This window comes from Gymnoscopelus braueri, assembly GCF_963280865.1.
Source record: "Gymnoscopelus braueri genome assembly, chromosome: 20".
NCBI classification, from domain to species: Eukaryota; Metazoa; Chordata; class Actinopteri; order Myctophiformes; family Myctophidae; genus Gymnoscopelus; species Gymnoscopelus braueri.
Genome location: NC_137622.1, coordinates 6,183,492 through 6,207,617, shown reverse-complemented (window position 1 = coordinate 6,207,617; position 24,126 = coordinate 6,183,492). Strand labels below are relative to the sequence as shown.

At 41.8% G+C, this 24,126-nt stretch overlaps 2 protein-coding genes across 4 annotated transcripts in view; both read left to right on the top strand.

Annotated features, from left to right (window-relative positions):
• Positions 1–3,546: 3,546 nt before the first annotated feature.
• On the top strand, positions 3,547–18,768 carry LOC308076263 (cysteinyl leukotriene receptor 1-like). 3 transcript variants are annotated; one of them, XM_080416473.1, is made up of 5 exons: positions 3,547–3,652; positions 15,430–15,727; positions 16,428–16,692; positions 17,309–17,569; positions 18,570–18,768. In XM_080416473.1, exons 2-5 carry the CDS (start codon positions 15,450–15,452, stop codon positions 18,765–18,767), a joined length of 1,002 nt encoding a protein of 333 aa, XP_080272599.1. In that variant the 5' UTR covers positions 3,547–3,652; positions 15,430–15,449; the 3' UTR covers position 18,768. The 3 variants fall into 3 exon arrangements, with proteins under 3 accessions (XP_080272599.1, XP_080272598.1, XP_080272600.1); XM_080416472.1 differs by lacking the exon at positions 3,547–3,652 and adding an exon at positions 5,146–5,278; XM_080416474.1 differs by lacking the exon at positions 3,547–3,652 and adding an exon at positions 13,551–13,588.
• The window catches only part of LOC308076264 (cysteinyl leukotriene receptor 1-like), a 29,653-nt gene continuing 10,696 nt past the window's right edge, over positions 5,170–24,126 (top strand). Inside the window, exon 1 of the mRNA XM_080416476.1 lies at positions 5,170–5,278. Within this exon, the coding sequence (XP_080272602.1) occupies positions 5,260–5,278 (19 nt within the window). The 5' untranslated portion in view covers positions 5,170–5,259. The remainder of the gene's footprint in view (positions 5,279–24,126) is intronic.

The following is a 24,126-nucleotide window of genomic DNA, read 5'->3' as shown; positions in this document are numbered from 1 at the left end:
AATACAGCTATGAGTTTGCAATTTTAAAATGTATTTCTCATGCACAATTATGACATTCAGACTATTTAATTTAAAACAGAACACCTTTCCATATCGGGGTCTAATCGTACCTAATGAGAGTCCGTTTTTATCCTCATGCTGAGTCAAGGTGAGGGTCTGTAACGGAGAACCAAAACAAACTGTCCTAAATTGATTTTGAAAGGCTGTTGTTTATTTCAGTACCATTTCCCGTTGTCTCTTCTTAATGAGTTGCATATAACGTACTTAGCAAATGGAGTGCGGATACTGCGTTGGAAAATGGACCAGTCATTTAGAAGATTTGAGGGCTGTTCAGTTTTTTATCATAACTCACTAAGTGTCTGTGAAGAAGATGGAGTCGACCACACACTGCTTTAGGCCTACACCACTTCACTTGATAGCTCATAAAGTGCTTCGAAACAGTTGTGAGGACAGCCTAATGGCTCAGTAATAGTTTTGATCCTTGTTTTAAGTCATGGGTTATTAGTGTGGTTGCCCGAATGGGCAACCAGACTATAGTACTCTACCGACTTTATTCTAGATAAACTTTTTTCTTATTCGCTATTTCTCCCACAGTTTATTTTTCCCAATTTCGTGCCATATGTCATAATGACCGGCTTCACCGGGAATCGACTGCTTGTACGAGAGAGATTGGTTGCATAGTTTAATTGATATTGATTTATTAGTGCATTAAATTTCCCCATCCACTTTAATGGAAAAGCGAAAAAACTCAAATTCAAGTATTCTTTTCTCAAAAACCGTAAGAGCTAAAGTTACCAGATTTGGAGGGGAGGTTCATAACGAAAAAACATCACATGGATGCACCTGGGACGTATCATCAGTGTTGTAGCCTGGGGTCATAGGATGTTTCGGGTCTCGCAACATACACCCTCACCCAGGTGACCCAGCCAGGGTTGATCAAGCCCCGACTTACGTCCCAGGTAGCTACCCACGGTCAGTCCTAAATAGGGAAAGACAGGGCCACTCAATACGCTTGTCCGAAACTACTCTGCCAGGAATGGGGGAGAGCGGAGGCTCTGGCACGTGGAGGGGCTAGGCTCTGTGGATGGCCTCCTGGCCGGGCTCCTCCTCCGTCTCACCAGGTCCAGGACCTGAGCGTTGCACCAGACCCCCCCGCTCCAAACATTTCATTCATAGTTTATTGCCAAATTATTGAAACAAATATTACACCATTCGGCCTCATGGTGGTGCTATAACAGCCCACTTTACCTTTTGGCCTATAACTCTTGAACCGTAGGTCGTAAAATCAAAATGTATTTTTCCCTGGATTCCTTGGGTCACGACGCATCTCCCCATATAGGCCACGCCCATTTGCGTCTGGATAGATTTTTTGATATTGATTTATTAGTGCATTAAATTTCCCCATCCACTTTAATGGGAATTGCAAAAACTCCCATTCAAGTATTTTTTTCTCGGAAACCGTAAGGGCTACAGTTACGAGACTTGGAGGGGAGGTTAATAGTTTATTGCAAAATTATTTAAAAAATAATCACACCAGTCGGCCTCATGGTGGCGCTATAACAGCCCACTTTACCTTTCGGCCTATAACTCTTGAACCGTAGGTCATAGAATAAAAAAACTTTTCCCCTGGATTCCTTGGGTCATGATGCAACTCCCCATATAGGCCATTTCCGTTTGGATAGATTTTCCGCCATTTTGAATTTTCTTCAAAACACACTTTTAGCTCCTCCTCCTACAGATTTTGTCCAAATCTCACAAACATCGGTACACATGATCTATGGACCCATGCGATAAACATATCCAAGTGGAATTTTCATAGTCTATACCGTTCGGCCGTAATTGGATTCCAAAGTTAGCGGGAGGGGCCCGTTTTACAAAAAATGCCTAAAAACGCGAACGAAACGTCCAGTCAATCCCAAATTGTAATCACACGTCGAGGATGGTTTACTCAACAAATCTCCAAAAGCATTTCCACTTTGACCTATAGGGGGCGCCACAAATGCTTAAAATGTAACCGTTTGACACAAAAACATGATTTTTGGGGGGATCAGTTCCCTCAAAAAGAAAAGCAAGTGATCTCAGGAGTGACATGACGATGTCAATGGCCCGCTACATTTGTGGGAGGGGCCTGTTTCTTTAGTGGGAGGGGCCTATTTCCTCAAATCAAAACGGCACGTGTCACAAACGCAGGATCCGATCGGCACCGAATTCGAATCGCACGTCGCGCGGCCTCCTACGGTATTCCTCCCGGCGTATTCCTCGAGTCCCGGCGGCCTCGACCGGCGCAACCACACTTTGCAATTTCCCAGAATTGCGACGCGTCTAGTTAAACATTGCTTTCTAGACCATTTTGATTATATGGTAAATGTGTTTGCATTTACATAGCACATATCCAGCACTCAAAGCACTTTACAAAGTACTGTATGCCTCACATCCACACACCAACGATGCTGCTCATCAGGAGCAGATTCAGTGGCTTCAGTGTGTTGCTCAAGAGCACTACGACGCCATCGAAGCGGGAACCTCCCGGTTCCCAGAAGACCGCTCCACTTGCTGCACGGCGCCTCTCTCTACTAAGTAATAATGCTCGATGTAGTGAAGCAGCAGGTATACTGTAGATATACTGTGTCTTTAGCAGCGGTGCTGTCAGAAGTGCAGAGAAGCGAGAGGCACACACATACATCAAAAACACTCCCTTATCCGGTCTACTGTATTTACCTCTGTTGTTGACTCACAGCTCCAATTACATTTATATTGTTTGGATAAGTTGCTATATTGACTTGTCAAACAATACTGTCTTGTTAATTATGTTATGTCAGGGTAATGGGCGTAGGTTAAGTAAGCACAGGCACATCCTCTTATGTGTTTCCACAATGAACAATAAAACAATGGTTTGATCAGTGTGATTGAAACGTTGCACAGCAATAATCAAGGGGAGCTGATAACCAGTGTGCAGTCAGACTATTATTTTTTCAACCCTGGTGGGTCCACTGTACGGTACCACAGCCCACCAAACCACCATAGGGATAAAAGCGATAACACAAGTGATAAGAACGTGTTATAGAGGCTACTATGTTGCACGGATACTGTATACAGTGCCTTGAGATTGTGAATTGTCGAAATCTTTGAGATGCACTGATGATTCACTGTACTTGAGTAAAATATTTTGGTATTTTTGACGAAGGTTCTCCCCAGAACAGGGTAAGTGATCATTTTTAGTTACAACAAAAAGTGTTAAAAGTTAATAGGTATATATAGAGATAGTATATAGATGGATGGATGGATGGATGGATGGATGGATGGATGGATGGATGGATGGATGGATGGATAGATAGATATGGACATAAAAGGGACATGGACGGACAGTTACAGAAATCTTCATGTATGGGGTACAACGGGTATCGCATAACTAGGTGGTGCATGCATTCCCAACTTGCATCATTTCTGACTTTGCATCTTTCCCGAGAATGGTCTCGTTTTAACAAGAACTTAGATAATGTGACGCAGTCAGTCCCTGTCAGAACGCAGATAAACCAGTCAGACAGGCACAGACAGTCATGCTGGGTAGTACACTAGTAGCCTACAGTGTGTACATATTGAATCCAGTTTTCTGCTGGAGTTAATCCAGAAGGCTCATCTTGACAGAGCAGTGGTAAGTGATCAAGCTTATTATTTTATATATTTAACCACTTATGTTACGAAGATGACGACGGCGATACGGTACTAAGTCCGTACATGGACACAACGCCAGCGTGACGTAGTCTTACGACCGACATCATATCCTACTCATAATACTACGACGCTGTCAGATGGGAAGCGTTCGGAAGTTATAGCAATAGTAATAATATTAATACCTAGATAAATACCAGGGCCTCTTCACCATATCTAAGTTGCGTGATTAAGGATCTATCAATCCGGGCCCGCTGTCAAGCACTTGCGGCGATCGATAGAAATAGCCAGCCTATTAAGAAATACAGTCCTTTAGAAGTAGTAGCAGAAACCTCTGTTACAACTTACATTATATACTTGACCAGAGTCCCTCAAGGCTCTGCTAGAGACCCTTGTGCTTTCACTCTACAATATAACTTATTGTACCGAATGTTCGCCCCAGAATAGGTATGCTAGTGTTCATGTGATTGAGATGATCGATAAACGTGTGTCATTATTGTGTTGCAGTTGCTTTATTGTGAAGTTTTCTTGTGAAACGGAGGCTGGTTGTCGGGCCAGTGGTGACGGAATAGGGGGGCCAGGGGACTTTTGGTACTGCCTTGTGTCTTGTGCACAGCGAGGCAGAGAGAGGCATTTAAAACAAGCATGTTTGGCTGTAGCCTGTCCGTAATGAGAATCAGCTGCATGTGGAGGAACATTGAGCTACAGAATGGGAATCACACAGGTGAATAAAATCATGAATAATAACATATTCATAGGGGCTTGCAGATTTAATCATGAATTACATTTTTGTTTGATAGAAAACGATTTGGATTGGACTTAAAGACTTTTGCCTTAAAAATACAACAAAGAACACCCCCCACACACAAACATGTAAAGGTAGGCCTACAGTAAAACATTTGGGCTAAAAGGATAAAGCAAAAAAGTCCTCGGGACTTGTTTCCATTGTGGTCCTATGTATTCAATTCATCAACAGAGCATTGAAAATAAACACATTAATACTTAGCTGTATTTACAGAGGAGAAAAGGAAAAACGGCAGCAGTTTATGATCCCTCATTTCAATGGGATTTAATATCTATCTCCACTTGTAGATTCCTGACAGATGCTTTTTCAGGCCAGTTTTGAAGGATGCCAGTGATTCACATCCTTTAATGGAAGGACAGGGCATTCCACATTATGGTGGCAGAGTAATAGAATGAATATTTTCCCATGTTTGTGCTAAATTTGGGGGGGTGCATGTATTTCTCCTGTGGGATTAATAAAGATCTGTCTGTCTGTCTGTCTGTCTCTGTCTGTCTATGTCTCTGTCTATCTATCCATCCTATCTAATCACGTAATCTAAGAGGAAAGAATCAAGAACAGAAAAGAATACTCTACAATCTGATACTTCTACTTTCTAACGCTTTATCAACCACCTGCTCCTGCTGCTACCATTCTCAGCCACACACACACACACACACACACACACACGCACGCACGCAAGCATGTGCACACACATGCACACACGCACACACACAGCGGATACACCCTCTTTGAAAAGCATCCTGCCTGCCCTGTCTTTCCTTTTCTGACTCACACAGAGCAACATCATGATGCTGCACATGAACGGTAAGAAACTTGTTGCATTATTTTTTTCTTTCATGATTATTACTTAAATTATACAAAATAATTAATTTATGTGACATGCAACACCGTTGAAGGACAAAGTGTAAATCAGGCTTGCACAGCCAAACGAGATGATATTTTTACATGAATTGAAAATGTTTCTAAAATGCATCACCAAGGCAAAGTAAACATTTCAGCGTGTCAAATATTTGTTGGAGATTATTCATTGATTATTAGTTATGTTGTTTAACGTGTAATTAAGTAGTCTATATCATTTAACAAGCCTATCTAACTAACAGATTACAATGGAAGTGACAAATGCAAGTTTTCGATCTCAGCCATGCTGGAATGTTGACATTGACATGTTGCAAGAGTCAGTCTCTCTTGCACAAACAGGATTTTGTATGTTAAATGGAACCATGAAAATGAAAGAAGAGGCTCTTGACATCTTTCATTTTCATGCCTCTGCACCATGGTCAGCATCTCTGCAATGTTGGTGTGTACATGTGCCCTTCCTGCTTGGTTTTGTAAAGCCAATGAACCAACCACAAATACTGTATTTGTAGCTAGCTGAGGACATGATGTTCTAAAAGAATAGCAAGGAAATTATAAACAGAAAATAAAAATTCTCCCCTGTCAGGTGACAAGAAGGTCAGTTGGCTCTCATGCATTGAAGGAGGCATGAGCTCGGCCCTGGCCTCCCTAGGTTGGCAGAGGGAAGGTAGTGCCCAGGATTACATAGACAATTGGCACTGGGTGTAAAAAATAGGGTTACAAAATCGTGGGATAAAAATTTAGTTAAAAAAATAAAATAAAAATTAAGTAAACCATCAACATTCACTAGCAATAAAAATGTAGGCATGCATTCAGAAGATCTACACTAATATGGAGTAACCACTTATGCCCTATACAAAATCAGATCTATTTGCTGTTGTCGCTATTTTTGAATACCTTTTGAATATTTTTGAGATGTTGGGAAAATATAAAATACAATTTGGCCAAAATATGTACTCCAGAGTTAATGTGGTTAAAACCAGATGGATCATGACATAATCCTTATGTCATGATCCATCTATTAATCCATCTATTTTACTGCGTTTGCATGATTTTGCCGATCCATTAGGTTCCATTTGCACACACTCAGAGTTAAATAAACACTGTAGATTGAGTAGTAGATTGGGGTCCCCGGAGATAAATAAGGTATGGTCCATTTGGTTCCATTTGTATATCGAGTTATAGACCTGCCCATTTGGCGGTAAAAAGTGCAGCTAAACACCACAAATTCAAGTATGACTCGCACAGGATGTAGAATTTTGAAACAGGAAATTAAGAATCTTTCTATCTGATGGTCATAACAGACACATGGTTTCCTGTTTTCAGTGAACCGTGTCATCAAATAGGTTTCTGGGTTAGGGCTCGGTTTCAGATAAGCCCAGGTAAGCTCAGATAAGCAGATAAGCTCAGGAGGTGGTACTAACCCTGACTTCTGGAAACACAGAACTCACAATTTATGCTTTCAAAATCGATCTAAAATTAGGAAAATATAGTGCAGATCTACAAGCCCACAACGCGTTGTGTTGCGATGCATTGTGAGCTTGTAGATCTTTTTTTTTCCCCCTATTTTTGCATGACACTTTTAAACTAGGGCTTATAAGTGGTTAGTCAGACAAACGGATTCAGTTGATTAAATTCTTTTGTATTGATTTGTGATGTACGATGTAAAAAAAACAAAAACAATAGTTGCAGCCCTAATTGGCAGTTTTGGCACCCACTTTTCTCAGTTAAAAAACCGTTAAATGCCAATTACACACACAAAATGGTGGTTCTTCTTCTTCAGCTTATTATAGGCACCTCTAATTTAAACATGTTGCACAAAATCATAACTTGCTTTCATCCACTGTCTGCCTGTATGTTCTCAATGTGATATCAGTCAAAATTGTCATGCAGAATCTATAATCTTATCCTACATTATCAATGTTATCATTGTGAAGCAAAGTGATAACATTGTAGAAAAACTTTAACCACTTTCAACGGCATCACTATTTTGGGCACGGCTTTATATTGTCAAAAATATAATAGTTTCAAAATGTTTCAAAACATTGCAATGTAAATCAAAATCCTTTTTTACATTCAAATTGCCTTTTTAAACAATTTTATAGATGGCAGCCTTGCCTCGTTTAAAATGCTGTCTGAGAAGTTTATCTCACCACCATCTCACTTCTTCAGGCTACAGACTATTAACAATCTCATCTACCCACAAACACCTAATCACGGCCCCAATTTATAAGTTCCTCGTAAAAACCGCATGTGAAAGGAAATGGAATAAAGAACCAGTTCCATTTATGGATCCAATGTAGTTATTATTTAGTCACAAGCTGGTTAATACTTTTCATTGGTTCAATGCAGTATAAGTATAAGCCCACAGGCAGACTTAACATTAAAAAAAAGAAAACAAAATAGCAGATCTACAAGCTTGTAGAGGTACAAGCTTGCACAAGATAAAATGTTTCTGCCTAACAGCAATGAAATCTTATCTCATAGTAGTTGACAAACCCAAACAAAGATCAAAATATAATGGAAGCGGAACTATCTGACTGGGTGTGGGATAACATCCTCAAACAAGTTCATTCCAAGTTCATTCCTCTCCCATCTGTGCTCGCCTTTCTTACTTCATTCCTTACTTCAATTTAAAGTTGTTCATAGCTCTTTACAATCAGGCGTCTTTCCAGACTCACTGAAAACGGCTGTAGTCAGGCCATAGACCAATTATGTGTTTACCAAGATTGAGACTGGATGCACAGGTGATTGTTTCATGCAATCAATTCTCAGCCTGTTGTTTCGGGGTGCACGAGTTTCAGCACACCCAACCCCCTCTTGTGTGTTGGCTAGTGCTGCGCGCCCTAGCGAGACCTGGCAGAATGGGTTTGACGCTTGCGCAGTATGACGCTTGCAACCAGCGTGACGTCGTCTGTTAAGGGGTCTATTACTCAAGAAACACAACCTTGATCCCTCTGTGCTTGGTAATTATAGACCAATTTCTAACCTGCCTTTTGCCTATGAATTGAATACCAAGGCCCTCATTGGAAACAAGTCCGCAAGGACTTTTATGAACGGACCTGTTAGACAAAGTATTTTAAATGTAACTGTGCTGTTTTAAATTTTTTGCCTAATAAAATATTCAATCAATCAATCTGGGCAAGGTCTTAGAAAAAAATCTTTCATCAACTGGATGTGTTCCTACAGAACAATAAGGTTGATAACAAATTCCAATCTGGCTTCAGGAAAGGTCACAGCACAGAAACAGCACTTGTAAAAGTAATCAATGATCTTAGGGTGTCCGCTGACGACAAAAATGTATCCGTTCAGGGGGCACGGTGGCGTCGTCGGTAGCGCTGTCGCCAGGGACGTGCTGGCCACTGGGAAATTCGGGAAAATTCCAGAACGGCCGCGCCATTTACGGGCCGCCAAACGGCCGGTGGGCCACCCAAAAAAAGTATTAAAATGTAAAGTAAAGTATAAAAAATGAAGAAAAAAAAAGAAAATCCCAGAGCAGAATTTTGGTCCCAGCACGCCCCTGGCTGTCGCCTCACAGCTAGAAGGTCCTGGGTTTTTTGTTTTAGTGTTAGTTATGGTATGCACAATGCATCTCAATGTGATGCATTGTGAACTTGTAGATCTGCCATTTTGGAAGATTTTTGACACACTAAGGACATTTTCTGTATGGTTTTTGTTTTAGTTTGTTTTGTAACAATACAGTTTCAGTAAAGTTCGTTTTTGGTAAAGCTTTGTTTTTATTTGTATTTATTTTTTATTCTAGTTTTGGTTAGTTGTTCGGGCAGCTGTTCTCTGCTGTTCCCACACCTTCTTCATTTGTCCCATGTTTGGGGGCCCGCCTCATTCTTACGCCATATGGCACAGGATTACACATTTTTGGCATTTTATGGCTGCATGGTGAAGAGACTTATTTAAATTCCCGCAGGGGACGCTGTGGGCGCTGGGGGCGTGTTCTCTCCTCTGCGTCATCAGTGCCCATACCCTAGGTGGGGTTGGTGAAAGGGCCTCTCTGTGTGGACTTTGCATGTTCTCCCCGTGTTCCCTAGGGTAGGTACCCTCACAAAAACATGCAGTAATCCTGGTCACTATACTGCCTCCCCCTGGCCAGCCGGGGCGCCTGATGGAGGGGAAAGGAACTGGTTGGAATAACGTGTTCCTTCCACGCGCTACGTCCAACCAGGGAAACACTCCCCTGTCAGGTGACAAAAAGGTCAGTTGGCTCTCATGCATTGAAGGAGGCATGAGCTCGGCCCTGGCCTCCCTAGGTTGGCAGAGGGAAGGTAGTGCCCAGGATTATAGACAATTGGCACTGGGTGCAAAAAATGGGGTTACAAAATAGTGGGATAAGAATGTAATAAAAATAAAAAAATCCGTTCTCCTACTTCTTGATTTAACGGCTGCTTTTAATACGATTGATCACACAATTATAATACAACGCCTGGAGTACTGGATTGGTTTGTCAGGCACAGCCTTGTCTTGGTTTTACTCCTACCTAACAGGCAGAAGCTATTTTGTCAGTCTAGCTGACTTTGTTGCAGACAAACACGACATCTGTTCTGGTATTCCACAGGGCTCAATTCTGGGTCCTTTATTGTTCTCCCTGTATATACTGCCGCTGGGAGAACTCATCGCCGATCACGGAGTGAACTTCCATTTCTATGCTGATGATACCCAGCCATATCTTTCGGTAGCTCCAGACGACCCCTGTGCTCTAGACCCATTGTTGACCTGTCTGTCCAGTATAAAATGCTGGATGAGTGAGAACTTTCTTAAGCTAAATAAGGATAAAACAGAAGTTCTCATAATTGGCTCTAGTGAGCAGAGATAATCAATAATAAGTAGACTTGGTAACCTGACTGTAGAAAGTAACACTACAGTAAAGAACCTGCGGGTTATTATCGATTCTGAATTGAATTTTAGTACACACATTAATCATGTTACCAAGATTGCTTTCTTTCATCTTAGAAATATTGCACGAATTAGAGACTATCTGTCATTGTACGATGCAAAAACGTTGATCCATGCTTTTGTTTTCTCTCGGCTTGATTACTGCAATGCACTCTACTCTGGCCTGCCAAAGAAAACAACTGACAGATTACTACTTGTTCAAAATGCGGCAGCCAGAGTTTTAACTAAAACTAGGATGAGAGAACATATTACTCCAGTTCTAGCTTCACTAAACTGGCTCCCGGTTGTTCTGGCACCTTCCTACCTCTATGACTGCCTAGAGAGATATGTTCCAAACCGGCCCCTCAGGTCTTCAAGTGCTGACCTGCTCGAGGTGCCTACAATGACATAAAAAATACGGTGAAGCAGCATTCTGCTTCTACGGACCGACAGCGTGGAATAAACTCCCATTACACCCAAGGCAGGCAGCCTCTGTCGATAGCTTTAAAGCACAGCTCAAGACCTACTTCTTCACTCTTGCTTTTAGCAGATTTTTTGGTTGATTTTTAAGTCTCTGTGTTGTTACCCATGTCCTCACTGTATTGCCTGATTCACTGCCTTTTGCTATTATTTTAATGTTCTTTTCTTTTCTTTCTTATTTTTTTGCTTTATTGTTAAATTGGTTGTAACTGTAATTGTATTCTTGCTCTGTAAAGCACTTTGAGCTGCATTTCATGTCATGAAAGGTGCTATACAAATAAAGTTTATTATTATTATTATTATTATAGAGCTTATATTATTTCTAAATTAAAATTATCTAGAATCGGAGCTTAGCTCTAATTGAGACAAATGCACGAGTCAACACTTCACTAATACATAATGTTCTGGCTGTGTCCAAATCTTGTGAAATTCTGGAACGGTGTATTTCAAACCTTATCCCAGACTAGACCATGTTAGCATTATATGGGATCAGTGAAACAGAAGGACTCTTGAGGGATGTGCTGTCTTTGGCTTCCCTCCTCGCACGTTAGTTTTATTCAAACTAAATGTTTGAGCCGCTACGCTCAAACCTTTTAAATTTTATTCAAACTATAGGTTTGAGCCGCTACGCAGCTCTCGTAGAGTTCGGGCCACATGCCGCTACAGTACGTCGCACTGCCGATCCGACCAATATGTCTGAGTCATAGTGTTGGGGGCTTTGTCAGAGTACCCGTTTGTGTGTGTCCCTTTTGTGCCCATAAATGGAGATGTCTGTTTCTGTCTACCTGTGTCCCTTTTATGCCCATATATGAAGATATCTGTCAGTCCATGTCCCTTTCATGCCCATATATGGAGATCCCTGATGTAATCAGTATCAGACCCATAGAGAGAGATAGTTCTGACACTAGCGTTCACTTCTTCGGGCCAGGTCTAGCCGTCTATTGGCGAATAGTGACAAAGCCCTAAACCGGAAGTTCATGTTCATGTTTTTTCAATATTTTCAGCTTACATGAACCACGTGACCGGCGCTGAACTCTCTAATACAAGGCTCTGATCAGTATATGCCCATATATTGGAATGCCCATATATTGTCATATTGGTTGGATTGGCGGTTCTGGACAACTGGATATCCGAACTACTCGACGGCGGGCACCGCACTCCCTCGAGTCCTTGCTGCTGTTGCGCGCGCATAAGCATCTAAATAAATCTAAATACAGTTACACAGCAAGAAGTGATACAAGGAATATGGGGTGCGAGGGTTGAGGTGGAGTCTGAAGAGGTGTGATTTCAGACTGCAGGGGGAAATCAAGCTCTCCAGTCCTGACTAAATATTAATGAGAGTTTTATTAAAAAGCAGAACCGATAATACACAAATGCATCTCAGAGTCTGTATCAGAGCCAGATGGAAAGTCAAGAGTATCATTCGACACAGCTCGTCATTACGCTCATTAGCTTCCACTCGCCCCTGCCCAAAAGAATCAAATCAACATAAACACATCCCAACATCCCACACACGGAGTGAGTCTGCAGACCTGACAGAGGCTATTGTAGGAGCCAAGAGGGAGATGAGTCCTGGTGGTTTGCAGCGTTGTCCTGTGTGGTAGGGAAGGGACGGACAGACAGACAGACAGACAGACAGACAGACAGACAGACAGACAGACAGACAGACAGACAGACAGACAGACAGACAGACAGACAGACAGACAGACAGACAGACAGACAGACAGACAGGTGGCTTGCAGCGTCGGCCTTTGTGGTAGGGAACGGAGGGACAGATGTCCTGTGTTAACTGATGGGATTGTGCAGGAAGGGGTGTAGGGGTGGTTCATGTCCTGCAGGTATCACTGCAGGCATCACCAGTGTTTTGAATTGAATAAAAGCAGAAATCTGGGCCTGTCACGATTGGCATTGAATATTATAATATTGGTTAATTAATAATTATATGAAGATATGTTGAAAATGGGTGAAGTCGTCCTTTTTAAACAAAAGAATGCACGGGATGGATATGACAAATTACATTAAATATTCACTGGAATGACTGACAATTACCAGTACCAATAATGAAAATACATAATGCACTAATAGCACTCTGGACAAAATTTGACATATTTTTTTTTAAATAGTGGAAAAACCTGAAAGAGCAGCTCACGTACCGCAACCCGACGCGTTGCGAACTTGTTGATCTGCTGTTTCCTATTTCCTACTTTTGAGAATGTTTGGGAGGAAAAAGTTACCACTTAATTCCTCTATGAAAAATAGCAAAAATAGTGGATCTACAATCTCACAATGCATCACACAACACGTGTTGCGTTGTGAGCTTGTAGATCACTTACAGTAACATCCCTTTGCCCAAAAACATCTTATGTACAATCCATAACAAAATTAGTTAAAAAAAACACATCAAGAGATACCTTACAAGTAACTTCTCAAGTATGTAACTGTTATTTGTGGTTTTTGTTTAATTTGACTGGATTGTTGGATTTGATTTTAAAATGTTTTTATAGTTATTTTTGTTTGTTTTATTTTACTATTATTTGTATTTTTAGTTGTACATTTGTATTGTATTTGCTTTGTTCAGGTCCAGAAAAGGAGTAGGTCTAGGTCTAATACATAGCAGCTCTATGAGTAGGAGCAGAAGGAGATGAGGAGATGTCCAATGGAGACAGAACAGTAATAACACATGCTGTGATTGGCCATAGCCCCAATGACATTTTACTGCTTGTACCTAAGTACTGCTGAATCTTGAGATCTTCACTCAGCTTGTCCAATCACATTCAAGAGCTCTGGGTCCAGATGAAATGGATAAGAGAGAGAAGGGAGAGGGAGGGAGAGAGAGAATGGAATGACAGAAGTACGTAACAAAGTGTGTGTCTCCCAAACGGGAATGGAACGGTAGGCCAAAGACATCAGATGTGTTTTTTTGTCTTAGAGCAGGTGTGTGTGTGTGTGTGTGTGTGTGTGTGTGTGTGTGTGTGTGTGTGTGTGTGTGTGTGTGTGTGTGTGTGTGTGTGTGTGTGTGTGTGTGTGTGTGTGTGTGTGTGTGTGTGTGTGTGTGTGTGCGCGTGCGTGCGTGCGTTATACCTTATGATGAATCATGACCCAGTGACCCTGTGTTCGACAAGTATGCCACATGTAACAATGCTCTGCTTTACATGCACTTTATAACTGGCTGTTTTCCCTTTATCCGACTGCACTGGCAGTGTTTATGTCCTTTGTACATCCTGTACTTCTTATTATGTGGACATAAATAAATATTTCAAGTGTGTGTGTGTGTGTGCGTGTGTGTGTGCGCGCGTTATACCTTATGATGAATCATGACCCATGATTGTTGTCCGCTGTGTTCGACAAGTATGCCATCTTTTGTTTTGTATGTAACAATGCTCTGCTTTACATGCACTTTGTAACTGGCTGTTTTCCCCTTATCCGACTGCACTGGCAGTGTTTATGTCCTTTGTACATCCTGTACTTATTATGTGGACATAAATAAATATTTCAAGTGTGTGTGTGTGTGTGGGGGGGGGGGGGGGGGGGGTGCGTGTGCGCGTGCGCGTTATACCTTACCTTCCTTGTCTCATTATCTCTCTCTCATTCTCTCTCTCTCTTTCTCTCTCTCTCTGGGCATGTTGTCTACTGTGATGATAGTCTGTCTCCTTTGGTCAAATAGAAATAGCAAAAAAAGTGCATCTCAAAACCAATGTTAGTGTAAATAAGATTGTGGTTTTATATGCATGGAGCAACAGCATTTCACATTGACTTTCACTTCAGCAGGCATTTCCTTGTATTCCAAGTATTGCTGTGTTTAGATAAAGGGGTGCAGAGAGAGGGAAGGACAAGCAACACATGGCTCCAGCTGCAATCAAACCAGAGAGGTTGCAACTACAATATCGTCTCTGTTGGGTGGAAACCTTGTATGAGCAAAACTGTTACTTTTCAGGATTCAAATAAAAAAAATGCAAAAGTAGTAGTAGCTCAAAATGCGTCGTGAAGCAATACATTTTGAGCTTGTCGATCTGCTACTTTTGATATCAGATACAGTCAGATAATAATAATAATTTAGTACCCTTTAGTTGTTATTGAGTAGTTGTACACTGGAAAATATGCAGGTACATTTTAGGCAGATGAATTATGCTCTTCATGGTGTGTGCAGCGTTCACAGTTTGTAATCTCTGCAGAAACCTCAAATGGGTTCGCCTCCAATCTGGCTATGTGATATTATCTCCAGGGCCCAGTACTTTCATAAACACAAGCTAGCTGTTTTCTATGAGCACTTTACAGCAGATATGTTAAAAGTACAGTGAGAGAAAAGGGTTGTGAGCTCAAATCTCACTGTGATCAGGGAGAGTGAAGAATATCTGCTGACAGAGGACATTTTAAAGAGCAAATTAGGAACGGCAAATATTAATAACATAATTAATAAATATATCAGTATGTAATGATTTTAGAAACAAAAGTCACCCCCCTTCTTACATGTACGCACTTGTATGTTAACCACTTTGAGCCCATACAAATGTTCAAAAGTGTTTGTCTACTAAACTTATATAGACAAGTTTGACTATCACATTGAGTGGATGAAAGCAAGTCATTATTTTGTTTAAAATGTCAGACAACCTCCACACAGACAAGGCTGCAACGCCCCTACCCTGCTGTGGTCAAGGGCACCTACTGACCCCCAACCTATGATGTGTCTCCTCTCTCTCCTCCTCTGTTCTGCTCTCCTCGCTCCTCATCTCCAGGTTCCGCAGGTATTCCAGGCATGGCAGAGAACGGCTCCGTACCGTGTGAATCCATCGACGACTTCCGTAACTCCGTCTATTCCACGGTCTACTCAATCATCACCATAGTCGGTCTGTCTGGGAACGGCTTTGCCCTGGTGGTCCTGATCCATTCCTATCGGCAGAGCTCTCCCTTCCACATCTACATGCTGAACCTGGCCGTGTCGGACCTGCTGTGCGTCAGCACGCTGCCACTGCGCGTCATCTACTACGTCAACAAGGGACAGTGGAACCTGGGCGACTTCCTCTGTCGGATCAGGTGAGTGTACTACTGTCATTGTGCCGGGGTACCAGGGTGTGCCTGGGGTGTGCCTGGGCCTGTACCACAGGTTCTCCGTTTCTCCAATCCGCACCAACATTGGCACAAACACTGTTCAGGTGTCTGCCATGAGAATAGTCACACCAAACACCTCAAATGGCAATAATCAGTGACCATTGCTGTGATCAGTGCAATATGGGACTAGATTCAAGGGCCTTCAAATCTAGTTAATATAAACGGTTCTTTAACCTGTTAAACCCGTCTGTATCATTTTCGATTTCTTTAGCTATTAAAAAATAGCAGATATACAAGCTCCTAGCGTGTCACTTAGTGCCGCGCTTTGATTTTATTTTTTTTAATCATGAAGATTTGTGCAATTCTTTGAATATATCGTTTTTAAAACTCAAATCTTTGCTTCTGTGGGGTCTCTGGAACTAAATATTGAGATAGGGGTCTGCGGCCAAATACATATCATTTTGGGGGTCCTTGACATGAAAAAGTGTGTGCACCAGTGATATAGCAACACACGGTTTTCAGAAAACTGGCAACAGCATTTGTAGAATCGACCTCAGGTCTCAATGGGTTAAAGTACCTTGGTCTGAAAGATTCTTTCTGGAACCAAAAATGGTTCCTCTCTGAACTAAGAACACATTTTGGTTCCAGTTGGCACCTTAATGTTTCTGTGTGTATCTCTACGTAGCTCCTACGCCCTCTACGTCAACCTCTACTGCAGCATCTTCTTCATGGCCGCCATGTCCGTTACACGCTTCGTGGCCATCGTGTTCCCCGTGCAGAACATGCATCTGGTGACGCAGTGCCGTGCGCGCCTGGTGTGCGTGGGCATCTGGGTGTTCATCTGTGTCACCTCCTCGCCCTTCCTGATGACAGGACAACACGTGGACCCCAAAACCAACAAAACCAAGTGTTTCGAGCCGCCCGAACAGGACCGCCAGATCAACAAGCTGGTAACTGATTGATTAATTGATTGGTTGATTGATATTTGTATCGACAAAAAAAAAGTATATCGTCGCTGTCGGGTAGAAACCTTGTATGTCCATAACCGTTGCTTTTCAGGAAATGGAAAAAAGATCCTGTTTCCACTGGATCCAATGTAGTTATTATTTAGTTTCAAACTCATGTTAATACTTGTCATTGGTTCAATATTTATGAAACCCACAGACACACTTAACCACTTTCACTTTAAAAATTATTAACAAATAGCAAAAATGTCCGATCTGCGATGCGAGGCGTTGTGAGCTTGTAGATCGGTTATTTTTGGCAAGAAGGTATAGGTGTAAAAGGACAAAAGAGCAGACCAAGTAAACAAAAAAAGTTTAATCTGAAACACAATTTTATACAATATAGAGGGGGTTCCTGCTTCACATCTCTCTCAGTTAGGGGGTCCTTGGCCTGAAGACCCCTGATCTAGGTCTGTATCAGGCATATGTCATGATTCTGAGGGGAACATTTGCCAAAATATTTTATAAGAGTGTACGAAGAACTTTGCAACTCAGTTCCGTTTCACTAAGAATAGAGGGTTTAAGTGGTCAAGATCAACCTAATCAAGTTTATTGTATGCAGGTGATGCTGAACTACTTCTCTCTGGTGGTGGGCTTCATCCTTCCGTTCCTGGTCATCCTGCTGTGCTACGCAGGCATCATCCGCACGTTGCTGTCCCGCAGCGTCACGGGGCACAGGCAGAGCAGCGCCGGCACCAAGGCCATCCGCATGATCGTCATCGTCACGCTGGCCTTCCTGGTCAGCTTTATGCCCTACCACATCCAGCGCAGCGTTCACATCAACTTCCTCCCGGCGTGGGCCGGCGCCAGCTGTGCCGAGAAGGTAGAGCTACCGGAAAGCAAATCAAGTACAATTACAGTACTGAGTACTGTCCTTAAAGGAGAGATCCGGACATTTTAAGTGTTATCTTTGATGTGTCGTTAGTCACTCACCGACGTAGAAAGTGGCGTTGAGTTTTTCCAGCGATTCCCCTGTCGTCATTTTTTCGACCCCCTCCGTTGGCATAATGTTTGCCCTCCGTTTGCTTATTTCTCTCCCTGGCAACACCGAGTTGCCAGGTTCTGGGAGAGAAACAAGCAACCAGCGTTAGCTCGTTCGGCATTAGCGTTAGCTTCTCAGGAACTTTCAGTGCATGTTTGAGTATCATGAGACTCTACAATGAGTAGTAGTAGAGAAAAAAATAACTTTGCATCGGTTATAATAGACGAATTTCACTCAGGCACGCGCTCCCATTATGCCAACGGAGGGGGTCGAAAAAATGACGACAGGGGAATCGCTGGAAAAACTCAACGCCACTTTCTACGTCGGTGAGTGACTAACGACACATCAAAGATAACACTTAAAATGTCCGGATCTCTCCTTTAAGTACAATTTTGAGGCGTTTTTTTTTTGTTTCTTGAGTATTTCCATGTTTCAATATTATATAGGCAGAGGCAAATATTGTACTATTTACTCCACTACAATTACTTGAAAACTTTAGTTACTTTGTAGATCTAGATTATTATTGCAAAACATACATTAAGCATTTAAGCCATTGTTTGTGCTTCACACATATTCGAAAATAGTCGATCTACAAGCTCACAACATGTCGTATTGCGACGTGTGATCTTGTAGATCAGCTATTTTCCAAAGATGTAGACACAAAAAAAAAAAAAAAAGTGACATTCTGCATGAATTAGTAATTTTACTTTCGGTATTTCAAGTATATTTTGATGCCAATAAGGTTGTATTCTTACTCAAGTAAAATTGTTGAATACAGGCCTGCTACTTGTAACAGAGTATTTCTACATTGTGGTAAAGCACTTCTTCCTCAATCTGGCAGGTGGCTATGCAGAAGAAGGTGGTGGTGACGATGTGCCTGGCCGCGGCCAACTCCTGCTTCGACCCGCTGCTCTACTTCTTCTCCGGGGAAGGGTTCCGCACTCGCTTGTCCTCCATGCGCCGCTCCAGCAGAGCTCGGCACAGTGCGGATGCAACACAGCGTTCAGTCTCACAAGAACAAGCACAGCTGAAGGCCTGAGACCAATGCAAGGGGCGGGGGGGGGGTCTATGGCACTTCCCTCTTTTGGCTCGTACAGTTCACGTTATCGCCCAACTGAGGCACAGTACATGTGAAAGGACCGCAACAAGCCGCTGGCTTTATTGCGTTGCATGGTATAAGCATAATACAATTATATACATTGGAATATATTGTGCACACTTCATCTGTCTCAAAAGCTAAGCATAGTTCTTTTGTCTCCGTGCATGCCTGAATGCAGGGACTGCTATAAATTACTGTGATGACAAAGATGATTGTTTAAAATATGGATCGTATTTATATGAATATGATGTAATTCAGGCATACCTCAACTCTGTCATTGGCAAAGCAGCAGTGCCGTGTTGCGGGACTGTCGGGCGGGGCAAGAACGGAAACTACGAGCAAAAAGAGGGACGCGTCTGTGGTCATGTAGAGACATTTCAGCATCACTTTTACAGTGCTAGAAGAAGACAGGGAGCAGGAAATAAGTAGGTCATAGTTCAGGGGCCTGCACAAGGGTGGGTTCCCCTTTAGGCTAGTGGATAAGATGTTTGGCTTTAGTGCAGTCCTTACCCGCATGAGAGACCTGGGTTAGAATCATGGGAGTTACATTATAGTCAGGGGGCCAAAGCTGATATGACACATTTCACATTACTGAAGTTATTTTAAATTTGCTGCTATAATGTTGAGCACATTTGCAAATGTAATTTTACTGCTAATGTGGTAATGTTATGAAAATGCAAGTAGAAAAGCTAATATTAGGTGATGCTGGCTAAAGTGATGATTAATATTATTTTCTTTGGGTGGGCACTGAGGTGTGCTGATTGGAACCTTTACAACCTTCAAGAGCTTGGTGCCCTGGTTTGCTGCTTATGATCACACCCATTATACAAGATGGGGTGCTGCATTCATCGCAGACATGAAACTTCTGGCACAGACAGCACCAGAGGTCTACCAGGGCTTCCTAGATGGTGATCTTGTAGCCAAGGAGACTAAACACAGCTTCAATGAAGTTCCTTTTGACCTTTGCCTTTTTGCCATTTTATTTATATTATAAACAAAACTGGAAAGGTTGCTGGAGGGCTGATAGGATAGAAATGAGACGTCTAGAAACCGTTGGTCCATCACCTATGAACGTGCAACCTTGGCAGAGGATACCAGATCATTGTTTGGGCTGACACATGAGGATGAGGATGATGAAGACACCCACAAAGACTGTCTTCCATCAAGAATAAAAAGAGTTCATACTGATGCCATTCAACTTGTTGAACAGTTCCAGAGATACCACGTCTTCCAACAGCAGAATGTGTATGATCTAGTATCTCTGACAACTGGTGATGTTGCTTCAGAAGATATACTGAAGGACCTTGGAAATGCTGCAGAGTCTGGCAAGCAAATTATCACTGAGTTTGTTAAAAAACGACTGGTCACAAAGAACAAAGACTTTATGAGAGGTCTGTTACAGTGTCAAGTTCGCACACCATTTCCCCCACCTGTTTTCTTCCAGTTATTTGTGAAGTAGGGTTGAAGTCCTACTTCACTTTAATCCCACTGAGACAGGTCCGTGGATTCTGTTGATTTCAATCTGTCATTGTTTATAGCTTTTATTGATGTTAAAAAATATTTTTTTATTTTTTTAGTTGCATTGTCAAGTAATTTGACTGTTTTAATTTGATACAGCAATTCTATTTTTGTGCTTTTTCTGTCTGCATTGCCACTGAAAACGAGTGAATAAATAAATGATGATGATGATGATGATGATGATGACATAGAAGGCACTGTCTAAAAGTTACACCATACTATCATGGAATAATAATGGTTAAATGTGTGTGAAATGTGTTTGCAATGAGCAGTGGTGGAAGAAGTGTAATCTGATTTTTTACTTGGTAGCTATCCCACTTATAAGTAAATAAGGCCTGTATTTAAAAAAAATACTTAAAATTGTAAAATTGCACTTGTAAAAGTGCAAAATAAAAAACATTTCCAGACTCCGGCTGTCACTCTCAGACGCCGTTGCATCCTCGCTTTCATCACCTCCCGTCTGGAAATGGTGTCCTATTCGGGCTCCCTAACAAAGCCCTGGGCAGACGTGCAAAACTCAGCTACACTGGCTTCTGCATCATCGCTTACAGACTGCTCCTCCTCACCTATAAAGCTCTCCATGCCCTAGCACAGTGGTTTTCAACCTTTTTCATGACAAGGACCCCTAAATTGATATACATTGGAGCTCGCCCTCCCTCCACAAGTTACATAGCTGTGACTTTGTTTCACCAGGATGTTTTGTGTTATATCATCATAATAATAATGATATGCTGTGTGTGCGCGCGCGCACACACACACACACACACACACACACACACACACACACACACACACACACACACACACACACACACACACACACACACACACACACATCAACTTTTCTCTCAGTATAGAGCGTCGCAGTTCCCGCCCACTTCCTGTTTTTTTTGGTGCCGGAAGAAAAAACTCAATGCATTTTTCCATTGACATTTCCAAAAATATTTATATCTATTAATTTAAGCCTCGAATCAAGCCATCACGAGATGACATGAATCATGACCATAAAACGTTTTTTTCTGTGATTTTTTTTTATTTTATATTTAATTATATGATATACTATATTTAATAAATACCCTTTGTTTTGCCGTTTTCAACAAAAAAAAATCACAGAATCAAACGTTTATGGTCATGATTCATGTCATGTCATGATGGCTTGATTCGAGGCTTAAATTAATAGATATAAATATTTTTGGAAATGTCAATGGAAAAATGCAGTTTTTTCTTCCGGCACCAAAAAAAACAGGAAGTGGGCGGGAACTGCGACGCTCTATAGGCCTACATTTCTACCAGACATTCGTATTCTCAAGTAATCCACACATGTAATGAAATCCCACTAAAGTCCATAAATAATAAGTAGCCTATATGTGATAAAGTGGAACACAGGCAAAAAAAAGTATTGAACACACCAACTGAAATTAATTTAATACCTACCATACCTAGTGGAGAAGCCTTTGTTTGTAATGACAGCTTCAAGACACATCTTAACTAATCACCCACACTGCTCAGGTGTGATTTTGGCCCATTCATCTGCACAGATTTATTGTCTTTACATTTTAAAGATTCTTTGGCGCCCTCTGGTGTCCACGAATGTTCAATTAGATTTAAGTCTGGTGACTGACTGGGCCTTTGCGGATAATGGCACCAACAGTGCTTACTGGAATATTCCAGATGCTTTGAAATAAGTCTGTAACCAATTCCATTCTGATGCAGAGCAACAGTCAGGTTGTGAATGTCCTGAGAGAGCCCTTTGCTTTTACCCATGATGTTTGTGTGACTGCTTGGTACCAAAAAAGCCCATCTATTTGGACTAACCCAGCTGATGTTGATGTGCACAGATAGGTAGAAACACTAATTACTTTCATATTTCAAATGGTGCCTTGCCTTTCCTTGCCTATTTTCGACTAATGTTATCACACAAAGATTTGGCTGCCCCCCACTTTGGGAATGGCTTGCATTCCCAACTTGCATCGTTCCTGACTTTGCATCGTTCCGAGTTGACCGGAGTCCAATGGTCTATTTTTCACAAGAACTTAAATAATGTGAAGCAGTCAGTCCCTATCAGATGGCAGATAAACCAGTCAGACAGGCATATACAGATTCTGGGTAGGACGTCACCCTGTACTCTACTACCCTCTAGGGGCTACATTAGGTTTACACATAGTGTTTCTTGAGGATATGCTTAGGCGTTGTTTTACTGAGGTTGGGGTTAGTGAGGGTTTAAAATGCTCATGTTAATTGCATGGTCTTCTTTCTCTCAAGTTCAGTCTTCTATGTTTCTATGGCTTATTGTGCATATTACTTATCATTGCTTCTTTCTTTCTTCTCTCTGCAATCGCTGGCCTCGTGTTATCGCTGCTTGCAGCTATATTCTTTTCTTTTTTATTGAAACTTAGGAGAGCTGCTGTGCTGCGACTTTGAGTGATTGTTTGAATGCTTTATTAGTCAAAATGTAAAGGTAGGCTACAGTAAAACATTTGGGCTAAAAGGATAAAGCAAAAAAGTCCTGGGGACTTGTTTCCATTGCGGTCCTATGTATTCAATTCATCAACAGAGCATTGAATATAAACACATTAATACTTGTAATCAACAATTGGCTGTATTTACAGAGGAGAAAAAGGAAAAACGGCAGCAGTTTATGATCCCTAATTTCAATGGGATTTAATATCTATCTCCACGTGTAGATTCCTGACAGATGCTTTTTCAGGCCAGTTTTGAAGGATGCCAGTGATTCACATCCTTTAATGGAAGGACAGGGCATTCCACATTATGGTGGCAGAGTAATAGAATGAATATTTCCCATGTTTGTGCTAAATTTGGGGTGTACATGACATATATTTCTCCTGTAGGATTAATAAAGATCTCTCTGTCTATCTATCCATCCTATCTAATCACTTTCTAAGAGGAAAGAATCAAGAGCAGAAAAGAATACTCCACAATCTGATACTTCTACTTTCTAACGCTTTATCAATCACCTGCTCCTGCTGCTGCCGTTCTCAGCCACACACCCGCATGCATGCCCGCACGCACGCATGTGCACGCACGCACGCACACACACACACACACACACACACACACACACACACACACACACACACACACACACACACACACACACACACACACACACTCTACTCACACAGCAGATACACCCTGAAACACCAATTTGAAAAGCATCCTGCCTGCCTAGCTGTAGAATACAACTCTCGTAGACGTATTTATGATTCTGACGTTTTCAGTCTACGAGAGTTGTAGGGTTCACCCCACTCCAAACATGTACAAATTGAAAATAAAGGTGCTGACCCCTAAGCCCCAAATGTTAACTCTCGCTACGGGGTAGTAGTTTCATGTAATAATCCATATCTTTCAATAAAGAAGTGTTTTAATGCTGTCTGTGGCCGATTCTGTCGGAAGTTCCCATGGGCGGTAGTGACGCGCCCATCTGGTGAAACCCGGAATTACACTCAATGTAAACAGGAAGTAAACGAGGGTGAAAAAATGGCGTTCAGCCACAGACGGCATTAAAACACTTCTTTATTGAAAGATATGGATTATTACATTAAATTAATACCCCGTAGCAAGAGTTAAAATTTTGAACGTGGGGGTAAGCACCTTTATTTTCAATTTGTACATGTTTGGAGTGTCTACGGGGTATAGTGCTGAAAGTCCTTGTGTCCATGGGGGGTGAACCCTACAACTCGTAGATTGAAAAAATATGTCTTAGCTCCGACGGAACCTCTCCCTCCGCTCCGAGATGAGGTTCCTCGTTTCCCTGTGCCGT